This window comes from Rhinatrema bivittatum, chromosome 3, assembly GCF_901001135.1.
Source record: "Rhinatrema bivittatum chromosome 3, aRhiBiv1.1, whole genome shotgun sequence".
NCBI classification, from domain to species: Eukaryota; Metazoa; Chordata; class Amphibia; order Gymnophiona; family Rhinatrematidae; genus Rhinatrema; species Rhinatrema bivittatum.
This window is the reverse complement of record NC_042617.1, coordinates 273,357,765-273,371,125: the sequence shown is the minus strand read 5'-3', so window position 1 is coordinate 273,371,125 and position 13,361 is coordinate 273,357,765. Positions and strand designations below refer to the sequence as shown.

The 13,361-nt window shown below is 48.9% G+C and overlaps 1 protein-coding gene across 7 annotated transcripts in view; it reads left to right on the top strand.

The window, feature by feature from the left end:
• Positions 1 to 13,361, top strand: part of KMT2D (lysine methyltransferase 2D) — a 610,975-nt gene that overhangs the window by 54,050 nt on the left and 543,564 nt on the right. For 6 of the 7 annotated variants that reach the window (XM_029594657.1, XM_029594655.1, XM_029594653.1 and 3 more), the window contains exons 3-7: positions 4,379 to 4,493; positions 4,632 to 4,861; positions 4,981 to 5,090; positions 5,331 to 5,493; positions 5,797 to 5,962. In XM_029594657.1, coding sequence (XP_029450517.1) covers positions 4,379 to 4,493; positions 4,632 to 4,861; positions 4,981 to 5,090; positions 5,331 to 5,493; positions 5,797 to 5,962 — 784 coding nt within the window. The remainder of the gene's footprint in view (positions 1 to 4,378; positions 4,494 to 4,631; positions 4,862 to 4,980; positions 5,091 to 5,330; positions 5,494 to 5,796; positions 5,963 to 13,361) is intronic. The other variant, XM_029594656.1, reaches the window with a different exon arrangement.

The window sequence follows — 13,361 nt, the reverse complement described above, 5'->3', positions numbered from 1 at the left end:
ATGACACCGACGGCCCTTTGCCCTCACTATGTCACTGGGGTCGACCAATGGCGGCAGTAGCCCCTGTGACAAAGTAAGGGCAAAGGGCCGTCAGCTGCCAGTAATCGAAATGGCTTCGGCCCTTTGCCCTTACTTTGTCACAGGGGCTACTGCCGCCATTGGTCGACCCCAGTGACATAGTGAGGGCAAAGGGCCGTCGGTGCCATTTTGACTACTGGCAGCAGATAGCCCAAGTCCAGGAGATTGCTCCCGGACCGCTCCTGGACCCCCGCTGGACCACCAGGGACTTTTGGCAGGTTTGGGGGGGGGGGGGGGGTCAGGAGGGTGGGGGTTGTAGTAAATTAATTTTGGAGGTCTGGGGGGGGTGGGGTTCAGGAGGATAGGGGGTTGTAGTTAGTATGGCTCTCACGGAATTACATTTTAAAATATGTGGTGGTGATGGCTCTCAGCCAAAAAAGGTTCCCGACCTCTGGCCTAGGGTTCTATTCCCAGTACTTTCTAATCCCCAAAAAATCAGGGGGTGTTCGTCCAATTCTGGACCTGCGTGCCCTCAACAAGTACCTCCAGCGAGAAAAGTTCAAAATGGTAACCTTGGGTTCTCTTCTTCCTCTTCTGCAAAGAGGAGACTGGCTCTGCTTTCTAGACCTCCAGGACGCAAACACACAATACTCCATCTCATTGCAAATTCCTGAGATTTCTGGTAGGCCCCAAGCCCTATCAGTACCGAGTGTTTCCATTCGGCCTCGTGTCTGCACCACGAGTCTTCACAAAATGCCTCATAGTTGCAGCCTTCCTCAGGATTCAAGGTGTTCACATCTACCCCTATCTAGACGATTGGTTAATCATGGCTCCCACTCAGCAAGCTGCTCTGTCGTCCCTTCATCTTACCTTACACTCTAATTTCGCTAGGATTTCTCATCAACTACGACAAATCCTACTTAGTCCCATCTCAAACCTTATCGTTCATTGGGGCAGACTTGGACACCCTGCAGGCAAAGGCTTTTCTGCCTCGACAGCGAGCTCTCACTCTTGTGTCTTTTGCACACCAGCTGCAGTCTCAGCATTCCATGATTGCACACCACTTTCTCATCCTCCTGGGACAAATGGCGTCCTCAGTTCAGGTCACCCCAATGGCCTGCTTGGCCATGAGTCATGCAGTGGACTCTACAGTCACATTGGACTCAAACCATTCAGCCCCTGTCGACCATTGTCCATGTAACCGACTCACTCCGTCAGTTTCTCGCCTGGTGGAGAAATCAGGTCAATCTCCTTCAAGGCTTACCCTTCCAGGCTCCAGACCCTCAAATAACTCTCACCACCGATGCTTCCAACCTCGGTTGGGGAGCCCACGTGGCCGATCTGCAGACAGAAGGATCTTGGTCTCCAGAGGAAGCCAAACACCAAATAAATTTCCTGGAGCTTTGAGCAATCAGATATGCTCTCAGAGTCTTTCAGGATCACCTCTCAAGTCATCCTGATGCAGACGGACAACCAGGTGGCCATGTGGTACTTCAATAAGCAGGGAGGCACTGGCTCCTACCTTCTGTGTCAGGAAGCTGCGCAGATATGGGCGGAGGCCCTCTCCCACTCGATGTACCATCTTGCTGGGAGTGGACAATGTGTTGGCAGACAAGCTGAGTCTCACCTTTCAACCGCACGAATGGTCTCTCAACCCCTCAGTAGCAAACTCGATCTTCCAACAATGGGGTTATCCTCAATTAGACCTCTTTGCATCACCTCAAAATCACAAAGTAGACAATTTCTGCTCTCTCGCTCGCAGCCAACACCCTCAACCAATAGACGCATTCTCCCTATCATGGGCAACTGGTCTCCTATATGCATTCCCTCCACTTCCACTTCTCTCGAAGACTCTCATGAAGTTACGTCGGGACAAGGGAACCATGATCCTGATAGCACCTCACTGGCCGCGCGAAATGTGGTTTCCAATACTTCAGGATCTCTCCATTCGCAGGCACATTCCCTTGGGAAAGGACCCGCTTCTAATCACTCAAAACGATGGGTGCCTACTCACCCCACCCTTCAAGCCTCGTCCCTGACTGCATGGATGTTGAAAGGTTAATCCTTCAGCCACTTAATCTTTCTGAACCAGTTTCCTGTGTCCTGATTGCTTCACGGAAGTCTTCCACGAGAAAATCTTATTCTTACAAATGGACCAGGTTTACGTCATGGTGCTCTTCTCAGTCCCTTGACCCCTTTACCTGTCCAATCACGAAGTTTCTGGACCATCTCTGGCACTTGTCAGAGTCAGGTCTAAAAACTTCCTCCATCAGGATGCATGTTAGTACATGTTAACCGCCTTCCATAGAGGTGTCTGGGATGTTCCCATATCAGTACAACCCCTTGTAACACGTTTTTTGAAAGGCTTGCTTCACCTCAAGCCTCCTTTGTGTCCTCCGGCCCCTTCTTGGGACCTCAACCTGGTTTTGGGTCGGCTCATGAAACCATCATTCGAGCCTCTTCAATCTTGTGACCTTCGATATCTCACCTGGAAAGTGATTTTCCTTCTGGCAATCACTTCCACTCGCAGAGTTAGTGAATTGCAGGCTCTAGTTACCTATCTGCCTTACACTAAACTTCTGCAGGACCGGGCAGTACTCCACACTCACCCTAAATTCTTGCCTAAGGTAGTTTCGGAGTTTCAATCAATCCATTATATTACCTACCTTTTTTCCCAGGCCCCATTCCAATCGAGGAGAGCAGGCTCTGCATACCCTTGACTGCAAACGGGCTCTAGCATTCTACCTAGACCGTACAGCTGCCCACAGGAAAAGCACTCAATTGTTTGTCTCTTTCCATTCCATCAAATTGGGGCAGCCTATGGGTAAGCAGACTCTCTCCTCCTGGTTGGCAGACTGCATATTCTTTTGCTTTCAGCAAGCGGGCATTCCACTTCAAAACTGTGTTAAAGCACACTCTGTGAGGGCCATGGCAACTTCAGTAGCACATCTACGCTCGGTGCTGCTTCCTGACATTTGCAGGGCTGCCACCTGGAGTTCTCTCCATACTTTTACAGCCCATTATTGCTTAGACAAAGCCGGAAGACAAGATTCCATCTTTGGCCAGTCTGTCTTGTACAACCTATTTACAATGTGACGTACCAACACCCTTCCGCCTACCCGGTGGGGTTCAGGATGCCCTCTGCCAAATTTCATCCCAGGCCTAGTGCCTTGCACGCCTGCGTACATTTGGTGCATGCTCAAACATCCTCAGCTCGGTACTCACCCATATGTGAGGACTACCATCCTGCTTGTCCTGTGATAAAACAAATGTTGCTTACCTGTAACAGGTGTTCTCACAGGACAGCAGGATGTTAGTCCTCACGAAACCTGCCCGCCGCCCTGCGGTGTTGGGTTCATAACACTTTCTTATTTTATTTTCGGCACTACCTGTAGCTTTTTAACAAGATTGAAGGGGGACCTCTGCTAGCTGCAGGGTTAGTGCCATGCTGGGCATGCCCAGTAGGGGCCAGTCAAAGTTTTGGAAACTTTGACAGAAGTGTTCTGTGATTGGGCTCCATCCTGTGATGTCACCCATATGTGAGGACTAACAACCTGCTGTCCTGTGAGAACACCTGTTACAGGTAAGCAACATTTGCTTTCTCTGCCTTGTCAGCTGCCCACTTTATAGGTTCTTAAATTTAGGGGCTTAGTAAAGTTAGGAGCCTTAATTTTAGCACTCAGCCCTACTAAGTTTATTAGCAGAAGCAGCGATTGTCAGCGGGTCCGACAACCAACGCTTAATTTTACTTGTCCATTTTCGAACCCGCTGACCGGTGGGCAGATTTATTATTTTTTTGTATCTTTGGTGCCTCCGACTTAATATCGCTAGGATATTAAGTCAGAGGGTGTACAGAAAAGCAGTTTTCTATGCTAGGCTAGATTGGGAACTCCTGTCCCCAGTAAGATTCTTGGGTCTGTCGATGCTAGTTCTTAGTGAGTTGAAAGCAGGAGGAAACTGCCAGACTTAAGAAAAACAAAACAAAAAAAAACCCTCAAAAGAAACTTTCTAAAAAAAAAAATATATATTTCAGTAGGAATCTTATCCAGCTGTCATCAGCAAGGTTTTGTACAAACTCTTCAGAACTTTCCAGGACTCCCTGCCTCTTGCTTCATAACTGAGTAATGCATGCAGTGAACTGCTGTGGTAGAGCAGGAGACTTGCAGTAACATCTAGGGCTGCTTTCATTACTGCTCTGTGTATCCTTTAAGAGCATTCTGTTCTTTTCCTCCCACGTCTATATGTGTTGTAGGAGCCAGGATTTTGGAACCCTGTATCTGCACATTTGTCTCTGCCCAGCCATTGGGCTGTCCTCTGTGATCCTTAATACAAGGAAAGTGACTGTTCTTTTATCACTCAGCAGATGAAAGTGTGTCCACTGGGGAGAATGGCCCCAGCAAAGGAGAAAGTGCCATCCTTTCGGGGAGAGACTCTGTACCACCTCAAGCACAGCAGCTGCCTGAAGCACAGTCCAGGTACAGAATATTGGGGAAGGGGATAGGAGCGAGTGATTGCTCGTGACGAGGCAAAAATGTAGGTCTTGATGACTTTAATACTGGGGAGGAGGGGGGAGGCTGGGCTGACTTCTTGCTTTTTGTTTTGCTGCATGGCAGTGCGGCGCACAGACGATGTGCACTCTGTAACTGCGGTGAATGGAGCCTCCATGGGCAGAGGGAGCTGCAGCGCTACAAGCCTTCAGCAGACTGGCCGGAGCTGACCTCGCGCTTCCTGGACAGGGCCGATTCCTGCCCTGCCGTGCCCCAAGAGACATTATGTGGGGATGAGCTGTCTCGGATTGGATTTGTAGAGAGTGTGTTGCCGAAAGAACTATTTGAATCAACAGGTGAGATGTTGTAGAGTATTTGTAGTAGTGCCTTCGGTGTGTCGCACATTGCTCAATTCCAGCATGGATAGAATACTTAAGCGATCTGGTGATCCTTTTCTGTCTCTCCCTCTCTGTAGGTCACTGTTGGGTTCATCACTGGTGTGCATCATGGTCAGTTGGTGTTCATCACAAGGAAGGAGCAGGACTGACCGATGTGGACAAAGCTGTCTTCTCAGGGATCTCACAGGTTAGAAGATTGCATTTCCCACGTGCAAGAGCCCTACCAAATTTCAAAATCCCCCTCCAGTCATCTCCACCCCTGCTTTTAGTATTTGTTCTGCCCCATGGTGTAGGAAAAGGTGGTGACACCGGGAAGATTGTCTAGAATTTTGCCACTTTTTCCCTATTTCAAAGAGGTGATCGGGGCACAGAAAGGACTTGCGATTTTAGTTTGTATTCTAAATCTGGATTCTCTGATTTAAAATAGAAATGTGAATACTGTAAGCGGATGGGTGCTACCATTCAGTGCCACTCGAAGGGATGTTTGCGATTCTATCACTTCCCCTGTGCAACTGCGAGTGGTTCTTTCCAGTCCATGAAGACCTTAAATTTATTGTGCACAAATCACGTGGAGGAGGCAACTGCAATGGGTAAGTCCAGTACTGGGCACATTTCCTTTTGCTCTTAGTACTGCTATGTATTTGGGGGTTGTGGGGGGAAGAGAGGTTGGAGAAAGGGTTATTTAAGTGCTTCAAAATGGTTCTAGGAGTTGAGAGCTCTTGAGAGACTTGTTTTGTTTAATTTTTCTTCCTTTTCAGATTGCATGTATCTGTGTGCGTTCCTGGCACTTATTTATCTTCATTGCTTCTTCCTGTGCTGAGCTGTGCTTATCCTATCATAGGATATCTGCATATGTTCATTCCTGTGTTTACTATATTGCGCTCTCTTGGTAGAGGATGCACGCTGCATGCTGTGTGATGCGCCCGGGGACCTCCGAGACCTCCTGTTCTGCACCAGCTGTGGGTTACACTATCATGGAACCTGCCTGGAAATTGTGGTGACACCGCTGAAACGCTCAGGTTGGCAGTGCCCTGAGTGTAAAGTGTGCCAGACCTGCAGGTGAGCAAAAACCTCTGAATATGAAAGTGTCTGTATTTAGAATAAAACATGCACATGCGCAAATTATAATTTGCGTTTTCCAGCTGGACAGTCTCTATATCATTTTGGGCATTGGGTATCTAAGGGTCTTAGATGCTTTGAATCCTTTTGGGGGAGCCAGGGCCTTGTTACTTTTCAGGAGCTTCAAGAAAAGTTCGAGTTAGGGCTTGGAGAAATTTTTTGTTTTCTCCAGACCAAACATTTTAGTCTTGGAAAAGGTGGGGTTAGATTTATCATTAGGGAAAAACTCAACTTGAGCATTGGTGCGATCAAACTGATTCTATGAAAGGGATGATTTCTCACCTTTATAGATTTCTTAATCAGGACCCTTCTTGAAAAACAGCATTTGTGGTGGCCTGGGAGTGGGATCTGGAACGAGAGTTGTCAGACGAGGACTGGCATCAAATTTATTTAGGCACAAAACGCAGCTCTAAAACCGCGTATTTACAGGAAAATAGCTATAAGGTCTTATTACAGTGGTACTTTACCTCAGTACATTTACATTAAGGCTTTTCCTGACCAGCCGGATCTTTGTTGGAAAGGGTGTGGAGGAAGGGGGGTCTTTTTTTCACTTAACGGTGGCAGTGTCCCAGAGTAATAGGATTTTGAATGGTGTCTTTTACTTTTGCTCTTAAGCTGTTGGGGACTTCTACAATACCCCCCCCACCCCCTTTCTGAATCTGTTTTGTTAAATTTCCCCCTCGACATAGAAATGCATAAGGGGGATCTTATTCCATCAAATTATGCTTTCGGCCCGATGTGCCCTGGCTTTCGGATGGAAATCTGATTTGGTTCCTACTATAGATGAAGTCAAGGGAAGACCAGATAGTGTCTTTTATCCAAATTAACAGCTGTTAAAAATCAGACTTTCAATAAGTAAAAATAAACAGAAAATAGAATTAGCCGAAAAAGTTCGGAACCTCAGTGTGATAATTGACACGAAACTCAGCCTCAAACACGTATCGCTAAAAGTCAAAGAAGGATACGCTAAACCTATGGTTCTTAGGAAACTAAAACCTTTACTAACACCTACAAATTTTCGAACTGTCCTTCAAGCATTAATATTTGCGAGCACAGACTACTGTAATGCCCTTCTCTTAGGATTACCATACACCACATTAAGACCACTCTAAATACTGAAAAACTCTGCCGCAAGAATACTTACTGGTAAAAGAAAAAGGGGATCACATCACTGAAACTCTAGCTGAATTATACTGGCTGCCCATTGAACACAGAGTACAATACAAAACACTATGCACTATTTATAAATTAATTCATGATGAAAAAGCAGAATAACTGAACACAGCACTTCGTGTACATTTCCCACATAGAAACCTGAGATCTGCTAACGAAGCCCTCCTAACCATCCCTTCTGTTAAAACAGCAAGACTGACCCAAGTCAGAGAATGGGCATTCCCTGTATGTATCAGGATCAGTCCAGAAAAGTGGGTTGTGTATCCCTACCAGCAGATGGAGTCAGAGAGCAAAACTTTGGGTACTGCCATATATACTCTAGTGCCATCTGCAGTCCCTCAGTATTTCTCTGACTCCAGCAGACGGTTAGAGATACACCTGCAGTCTTAGTGTTTTTTTTGTGTAAATTTTTTCAGGTTAGATAGAATTTTTTCCTTTTTCCTGCAGTTGCTTCCTGAGGTGTTAGGCACCTTCGTGGGCCATCCCTCAATTGAAGCCGGGCGTCCAAGGGGGTTAGATACCCCTGCCTAGGTTTTGCCCATGCCAGCTCAGGGGGGGGGTGAAGGCCAGGGGCTCCTGGCTACTCACCCTCATAGCTGTTTCTGCTGCTCCCTCAACCCCTGCAGAAGGAAGAGTCTCCATAAAGTTTATTAAAAAAAAAAAAAAAAAAAGCCTGAGGGAGAGACTATCAGTTTGGCTGGCCTTCTCAGCTGAGGTGAGGAGTTTGTGCACGGGGGGGGGGGCTGCCTGTGCTTCAGCAGCCATTTGGGGAGCTTAGCTGTTACTTTCCTCAGCTCCCGGGGCTCCGGGGTGCGTCTGGGGGAGGAGGTAAGTGTCTTCTTGCCGCACCTCAGTTTTCATCGCGTCTTGCGATTTTGCTGGAGTCTGGAGCGTCATTTTAATTTTTTTTTCTCATGTCTGCCCGGCGCGTGATTTTTCTTCATCTAGGCCTTCCTCCTCAGCACGGGCCACGTAGGGCTGCGCTTTCCTGTTGGGCCTGCGATTTTGATCGGCAGCCTTCCGGAGGTGTGCAGACAATAGAGCTCCTCCTGTTTTCTGGCCTTCCCGTTTTGGGCAGCTGCCTGGGGGATGGAAGGCTTGGTGGAATAGACTGCCCCCCCCCCCCCCGCAGGGAGGGTACTGAGGCCTCTCGCCACGGATTGGGGGAAGAAGCTGCCCCCCCCCCCCATGTTAGCCCCGGTGGGGGCCGATCTCAACCTTGGGGCTGGCGATCCCCAGGAGGGGGAGGGGGGACCCAGAGGGGTTTTCCTCTGAATTTATCTTGCTGATGCACCAAGTCTTTTTGGCACGGAAGCATACAGCATTTAAGAGACGGGCAACCGGGGGACTGGTTGGAGCCGCCTGCCAAGCTGGGGTGGAGCATAGAACCGCAGCTAAGGTCCGCAGAGTGCCCCCATTCAGGGGAGGAGGCCCGGGAACCACAGGATCCAGCTTCTGGGGCAGGGGCTGCATCTGCCTCAGCGGTGAGTCCAGCGGATCTGGATCTGGTCCTGGATATGGGACATGTGGATCCAGATGACCCGGATGGTGACAACATCCAGCCTAATGAAGGTGACGATCCCAGTGTGGTGAGTCTGTTTAAGAGGGTGTTGGATATCCTGGGGCTGAAGGTTTCCTAAGAAGATTCAGACAATGAGGGAGTGAATCCGGTCCTTGATGGGATTCGGGGCCCCACTTCGTTTTTTCCATTACCTAAAAAGGTTCGCAAGCTGGTTACTCGCGAGTGGGTTGCTCCAGATGCGGGCCTGAAAGTGGGGCAGAGCTATGGCAAAACTATATACTCTGTCGTCAGATGTTTTGGACCTCCTGAAAATCCCGAAGGTGGACGCGGCGGTATCTGCAGTTACAAAGAAGACCATGATCCTGGTCGCGGGAGCGGCCACTTTGAAGGACATGCAGGACCGCAAGCTGGAGATCCAGTTGAAGTGCGTCTTTGAAGTAGCCTGTTGGGTTCAAGATTCTAAAGCCAACTCCTGGGCCACTGGCGGTGAGGCTCTGCGTTCAGCAAGATTAGAAGTGGGCATAGAGTATGTGGCTGTATTATCTCGTGTGGACCTCTGCACGTCGGCTCCTCTGGCTTCAAAATTGGGCAGCGGACTTGTCCTCCAAGTCCCAGCTTTGCAATCTCTCCTTTTAAAGGCAAGCTTCTCTTCGGAGAGAAACTTGATCAGCTGGTTAAACTGCTGGGGGAGTCTAACCGCAATAAGTTACCGGAAGATAGGAGGCTGTCTAAGAAGGTTTTTCCCTCCCGATCTCGCTTTCGGGAGTATCGCCGTTTTCGTACCGGCAGATATTTCGCGCCTTCGGCATCCAAACAGGCTCCAGGTCATCGCGCCGGAAGAGACTTGGGACATCTTGGTGCAGGAACCAGTAAACCCACTCAATGAAGCCACGAGCCCCCATTCCGTTGTTGAAGCTGTCTGTGGCAGATTATCCAACTTTTACACGGAATGGGAAGGGATTACCTCAGACCGCTGGGTTCTGGGGGATATCAGAAATGGCTATGCTCCGGAATTCTCACGACCGGTGCGGGAGGTTTTTGTGGAATCCCACATGGCCTCTCACACCAAACGCGATGCGATCCAAATAACTCTGCAACGGCTTCTCGAGCTGAGAGCGATTGTTCCAGATATGCAGCAGGGATGGGGAAGATACTCTGTTTACTTTGTGGTTCCCAAGAAGGAGGGCGCGTTTCAGCCTATCCTCGATCTTCAGAAGGTGAACCACTGTCTTCGTGTTCCTCGTTTTCGAATGGAAACCCTGAGGACGGTAATGGTGGCTGTTCGGAAAGGGGAGTTTCTAACCTTCCTGGACCTCGCAGAGGCGTACCTTCATATCCCCATCCGCCTGGATCACCAGCGGTTTTTGCGTTTCAAGGTCCTGGGACAGCACTTCCAGTTCTGGGCACTTCAGTTTGGTCTTGCAATGGCCCCATGGACGTTCACCAAGAGTGATGGTGGTTGTAGCGGTCTCTCTTCGCAAGGAGGGGATTTTGGTTCATCCTTACCTGAACGACTGCCTAATTTGCGCAAAGTCCCGGGAGGACAGCGAGAGGTCTGTGCGCATGGTGATGGTGACCTTAGTCGCTCGGGTGGGTCATCAATGTGCAGAAGAGTCACTTGGAACCCACTCAGGAGTTGATTTACTTGGGAGCATGGTTCGACACCTTGAGTGGAAAGGTGTTTCCGGCATCGGGCTGGGTGACTAAGTTACAGGACCAGATCCATTCTCTCGTTTGCAGGCAGACCCCCCACAGTGTGGCATCATCTTCAGGTACTGGGGTCCATGGCTTCCACCTTGGATTTAGTGCCATGGGCATTTGCTCACCTACGACTGTTACAGCGAGGGCTGTTATCTCGAAGGAGTCCGGTGTCCGAACAATTCCACCTGCCGATGCCCTTGCTTCCAGAGTCGGCCTGTCATGGTGGCTATCGCGTGCCAATCTGGAATGGGGGGTGGACTTGGAAACACCAAATTGGCTGATAATCTCCACCAATGCCAGGCTATCCAGTTGGGGAGCGGTGTGTGCGGACAAGTCCGCCCAAGGTCTCTGGTCTCTGGAGGGCTCATGGTCCATCATTCGACTCGAGATGAGAGCGGTTCGGCTTGCTCTACAGGCATTCCTGCCCTGGATTCGGGGCAGAATGGTGAGAGTGTTCTTCGACAATGCGACGACTGTGGCTTACATGAACAGACAAGGCGGGACAAGTAGTCTGGCGGTAGCACTCGAGGCGTGACTTCTATTTGCCTGGGCGGAACGTAATCTAGAAGGGATTGCCGCGTCTCATGTCGCAGGGGTGGACTTTCTCAGCAGGCAGCAGCTTGATCCGGGAGAATGGGAGCTGTCTCCCGACACCTGGAACCTAATTTGCGCCAGGTGGGGTGTACTGCAGTTGAATCTGATGGCAACGCGGGCGAAGGCAAAGACAGCCGTTGACGGGAGCAGGGCTCGGTGGGGCTCGATGCTCTGGTGTGCCCCTGGCCCACGGGAATTCTACTATATGCTTTTCCTCGCTGGCCCCTCATCGGGAGGCTTCTCAGTTACATAGAGCTCCATCCAGGCAGGGTGGTGTTCGAGTTCCAGAGTGGCCGCGTCGTCCGTGGTTCACGGATCTGGTTCGCTTGGCTCTCGACCATTCCAGCTCACGTATCTACCGTGACTACTTTGGGAGGGTCCAATATTTTCGGATCGGGAGGATCTGTTCTCTCTCGCGGCTTGGCTTTTGAGAGGTGACGTTTACGCTTGAAAGGCTATTCCGAACATGTCATTTCTACACTCCTACAGACGAGATGCCTGGCCACTTCTATGGCCTATGTGCGAGTGTGGAAGCTGTTTGATGCATGGTGTCAACAGTGCTCCTTCGATTCGTTAACAGTGAATGTTCCACAGGTCCTGGACTTTCTGCAGCAGGGTCCTGCTAAGGGGTTAGCGTTCAACTCTCTTCGTGTTCAAGTGGCAGCTTTTGGTGCATTGCTTGGCAAGTTTGTGAGCTGCTTGCTGGCTGTACATCCAGACATTGCTAGGTTTCTCAAGGGGGTTAAACACTCGCGGCCTCCCATCCGTTCGATGTGCCCTGATTGGAGTTTTAACCTAGTGCTTCAGGTGCTCTGTGGTCCCCCCTTGAACCTCTCCGCAGAGCGTTGTTGAAGGATCTAACTTTAAAGACTGTCTTTTTGGTAGCCATTTGCTCAGCACGTCTGATTTCAGAGTTACAGGCTTTGTCGTGTCGGGACCCCTTTCTTCGCATTTACGATGATAGGGTGTCCTTGCGCACGGTTCCATCCTTCATTCTGAAAGTGGTTTCGGCGTTTCACATCAATCAAACGGTGGAGCTGCCGGGCTTCCCTCAGTGGTCTCGTGAATCCTCTCAAGGTCAGGATCTGCATATGCTGGACGTGCAGCGCATGTTTCGTTACCTGGAAGTTACTAATGACTTTCGGAGGTCCGATCATTTGTTTATTCTTTTTGGTGGCCAAAAGAAGGGGGACAAAGCGTCTAAGGCGAACATCTCTCGTTGGATTAAAGAGGCCATTTGTTCGTCATACATAGCCCGCGGGTGCCAAGTTGCGTTGGGTCTCCGCGCTCATTCCACCAGGGCCCAGGCTACTTCCTGGGCGGAATGTCAGTTACTGTCGCCTCAGGAAATCTGCAGGGCGGCGGTGTGGTCTTCATTGCACACTTTCACTAAGCATTATCGTCTGGACGTGCATGCTGCGGAGGGGTCTTTCTTCGATGAGTGTTCTGCTTGCGGGTCTTTCGGGTTCCCGCCCAATATAGGGTGGCTTGGGTACATTCCACTTTTCTGGACTGATCCTGGTACGTACAGGGAAATGAAAATTGGTTCTTACCTGCTAATTTTCGTTCCTGTAGTTCTCAGGATCAGTCCAGAGGCCCGACCCTTTCTTCAGCTACCGAAAGACAGCCTTGCTGAGTTTTTTTTTTTTTTTTTTTTTAAATCTTTCTGCTGCTTGTTGCACGGGCTCTGTCCTTTTTGCAGATATGGTTAATGGAGCAGTTTTTCTTTTAGTGGTTGGTTCGATTAACTGTATTCTGAGGATGAAGGGCTGTTCCGTCTGGTTAAGTTCCCTTCGTCCGTTCTTTGTTAGTTTGGTAAGACATGTAAAAAAGGACAATATTTAAAACTTTCAACTAGTCTTTATTATGAAATTGTTACCAGACTTTAATGGCACTTTTATAGATAGTATTAATATATACAATCCCCCATAATTCTGTATGTGCCTTTCTGTAAACCGTTGTGATGGTATATAACTTAACGACGGTATGGAAAAGATTTTAAATAATTTTAAAATCTGGAGCCCTTGGTTAATGAAAGGTTCGTCACTTCTGTAAATTCCTTCTGTGGTGGTGATTTATTTTATTGGTCCCTTGATTTCTTTTGTATGCTTATTTCATTGTAATTAGTTGCTTTGTAATGATTTGCCCAAATGCATTTTGTGCTTATTTCATTCATACTGGTTATGTTTGAGGTATGTGGGGAAGAGGGGGGAGGGTGTATAATTGTAATACTAAGCGCTGACTCTTATACAGTACTGTCTTTATGTTGGGAACAGTTTGTCGTATCTGTCCTTTATTTGGTTTTTCTCTTTTTTTTTTTTCTTGAATATGCTGTGTATCATGGCTGTT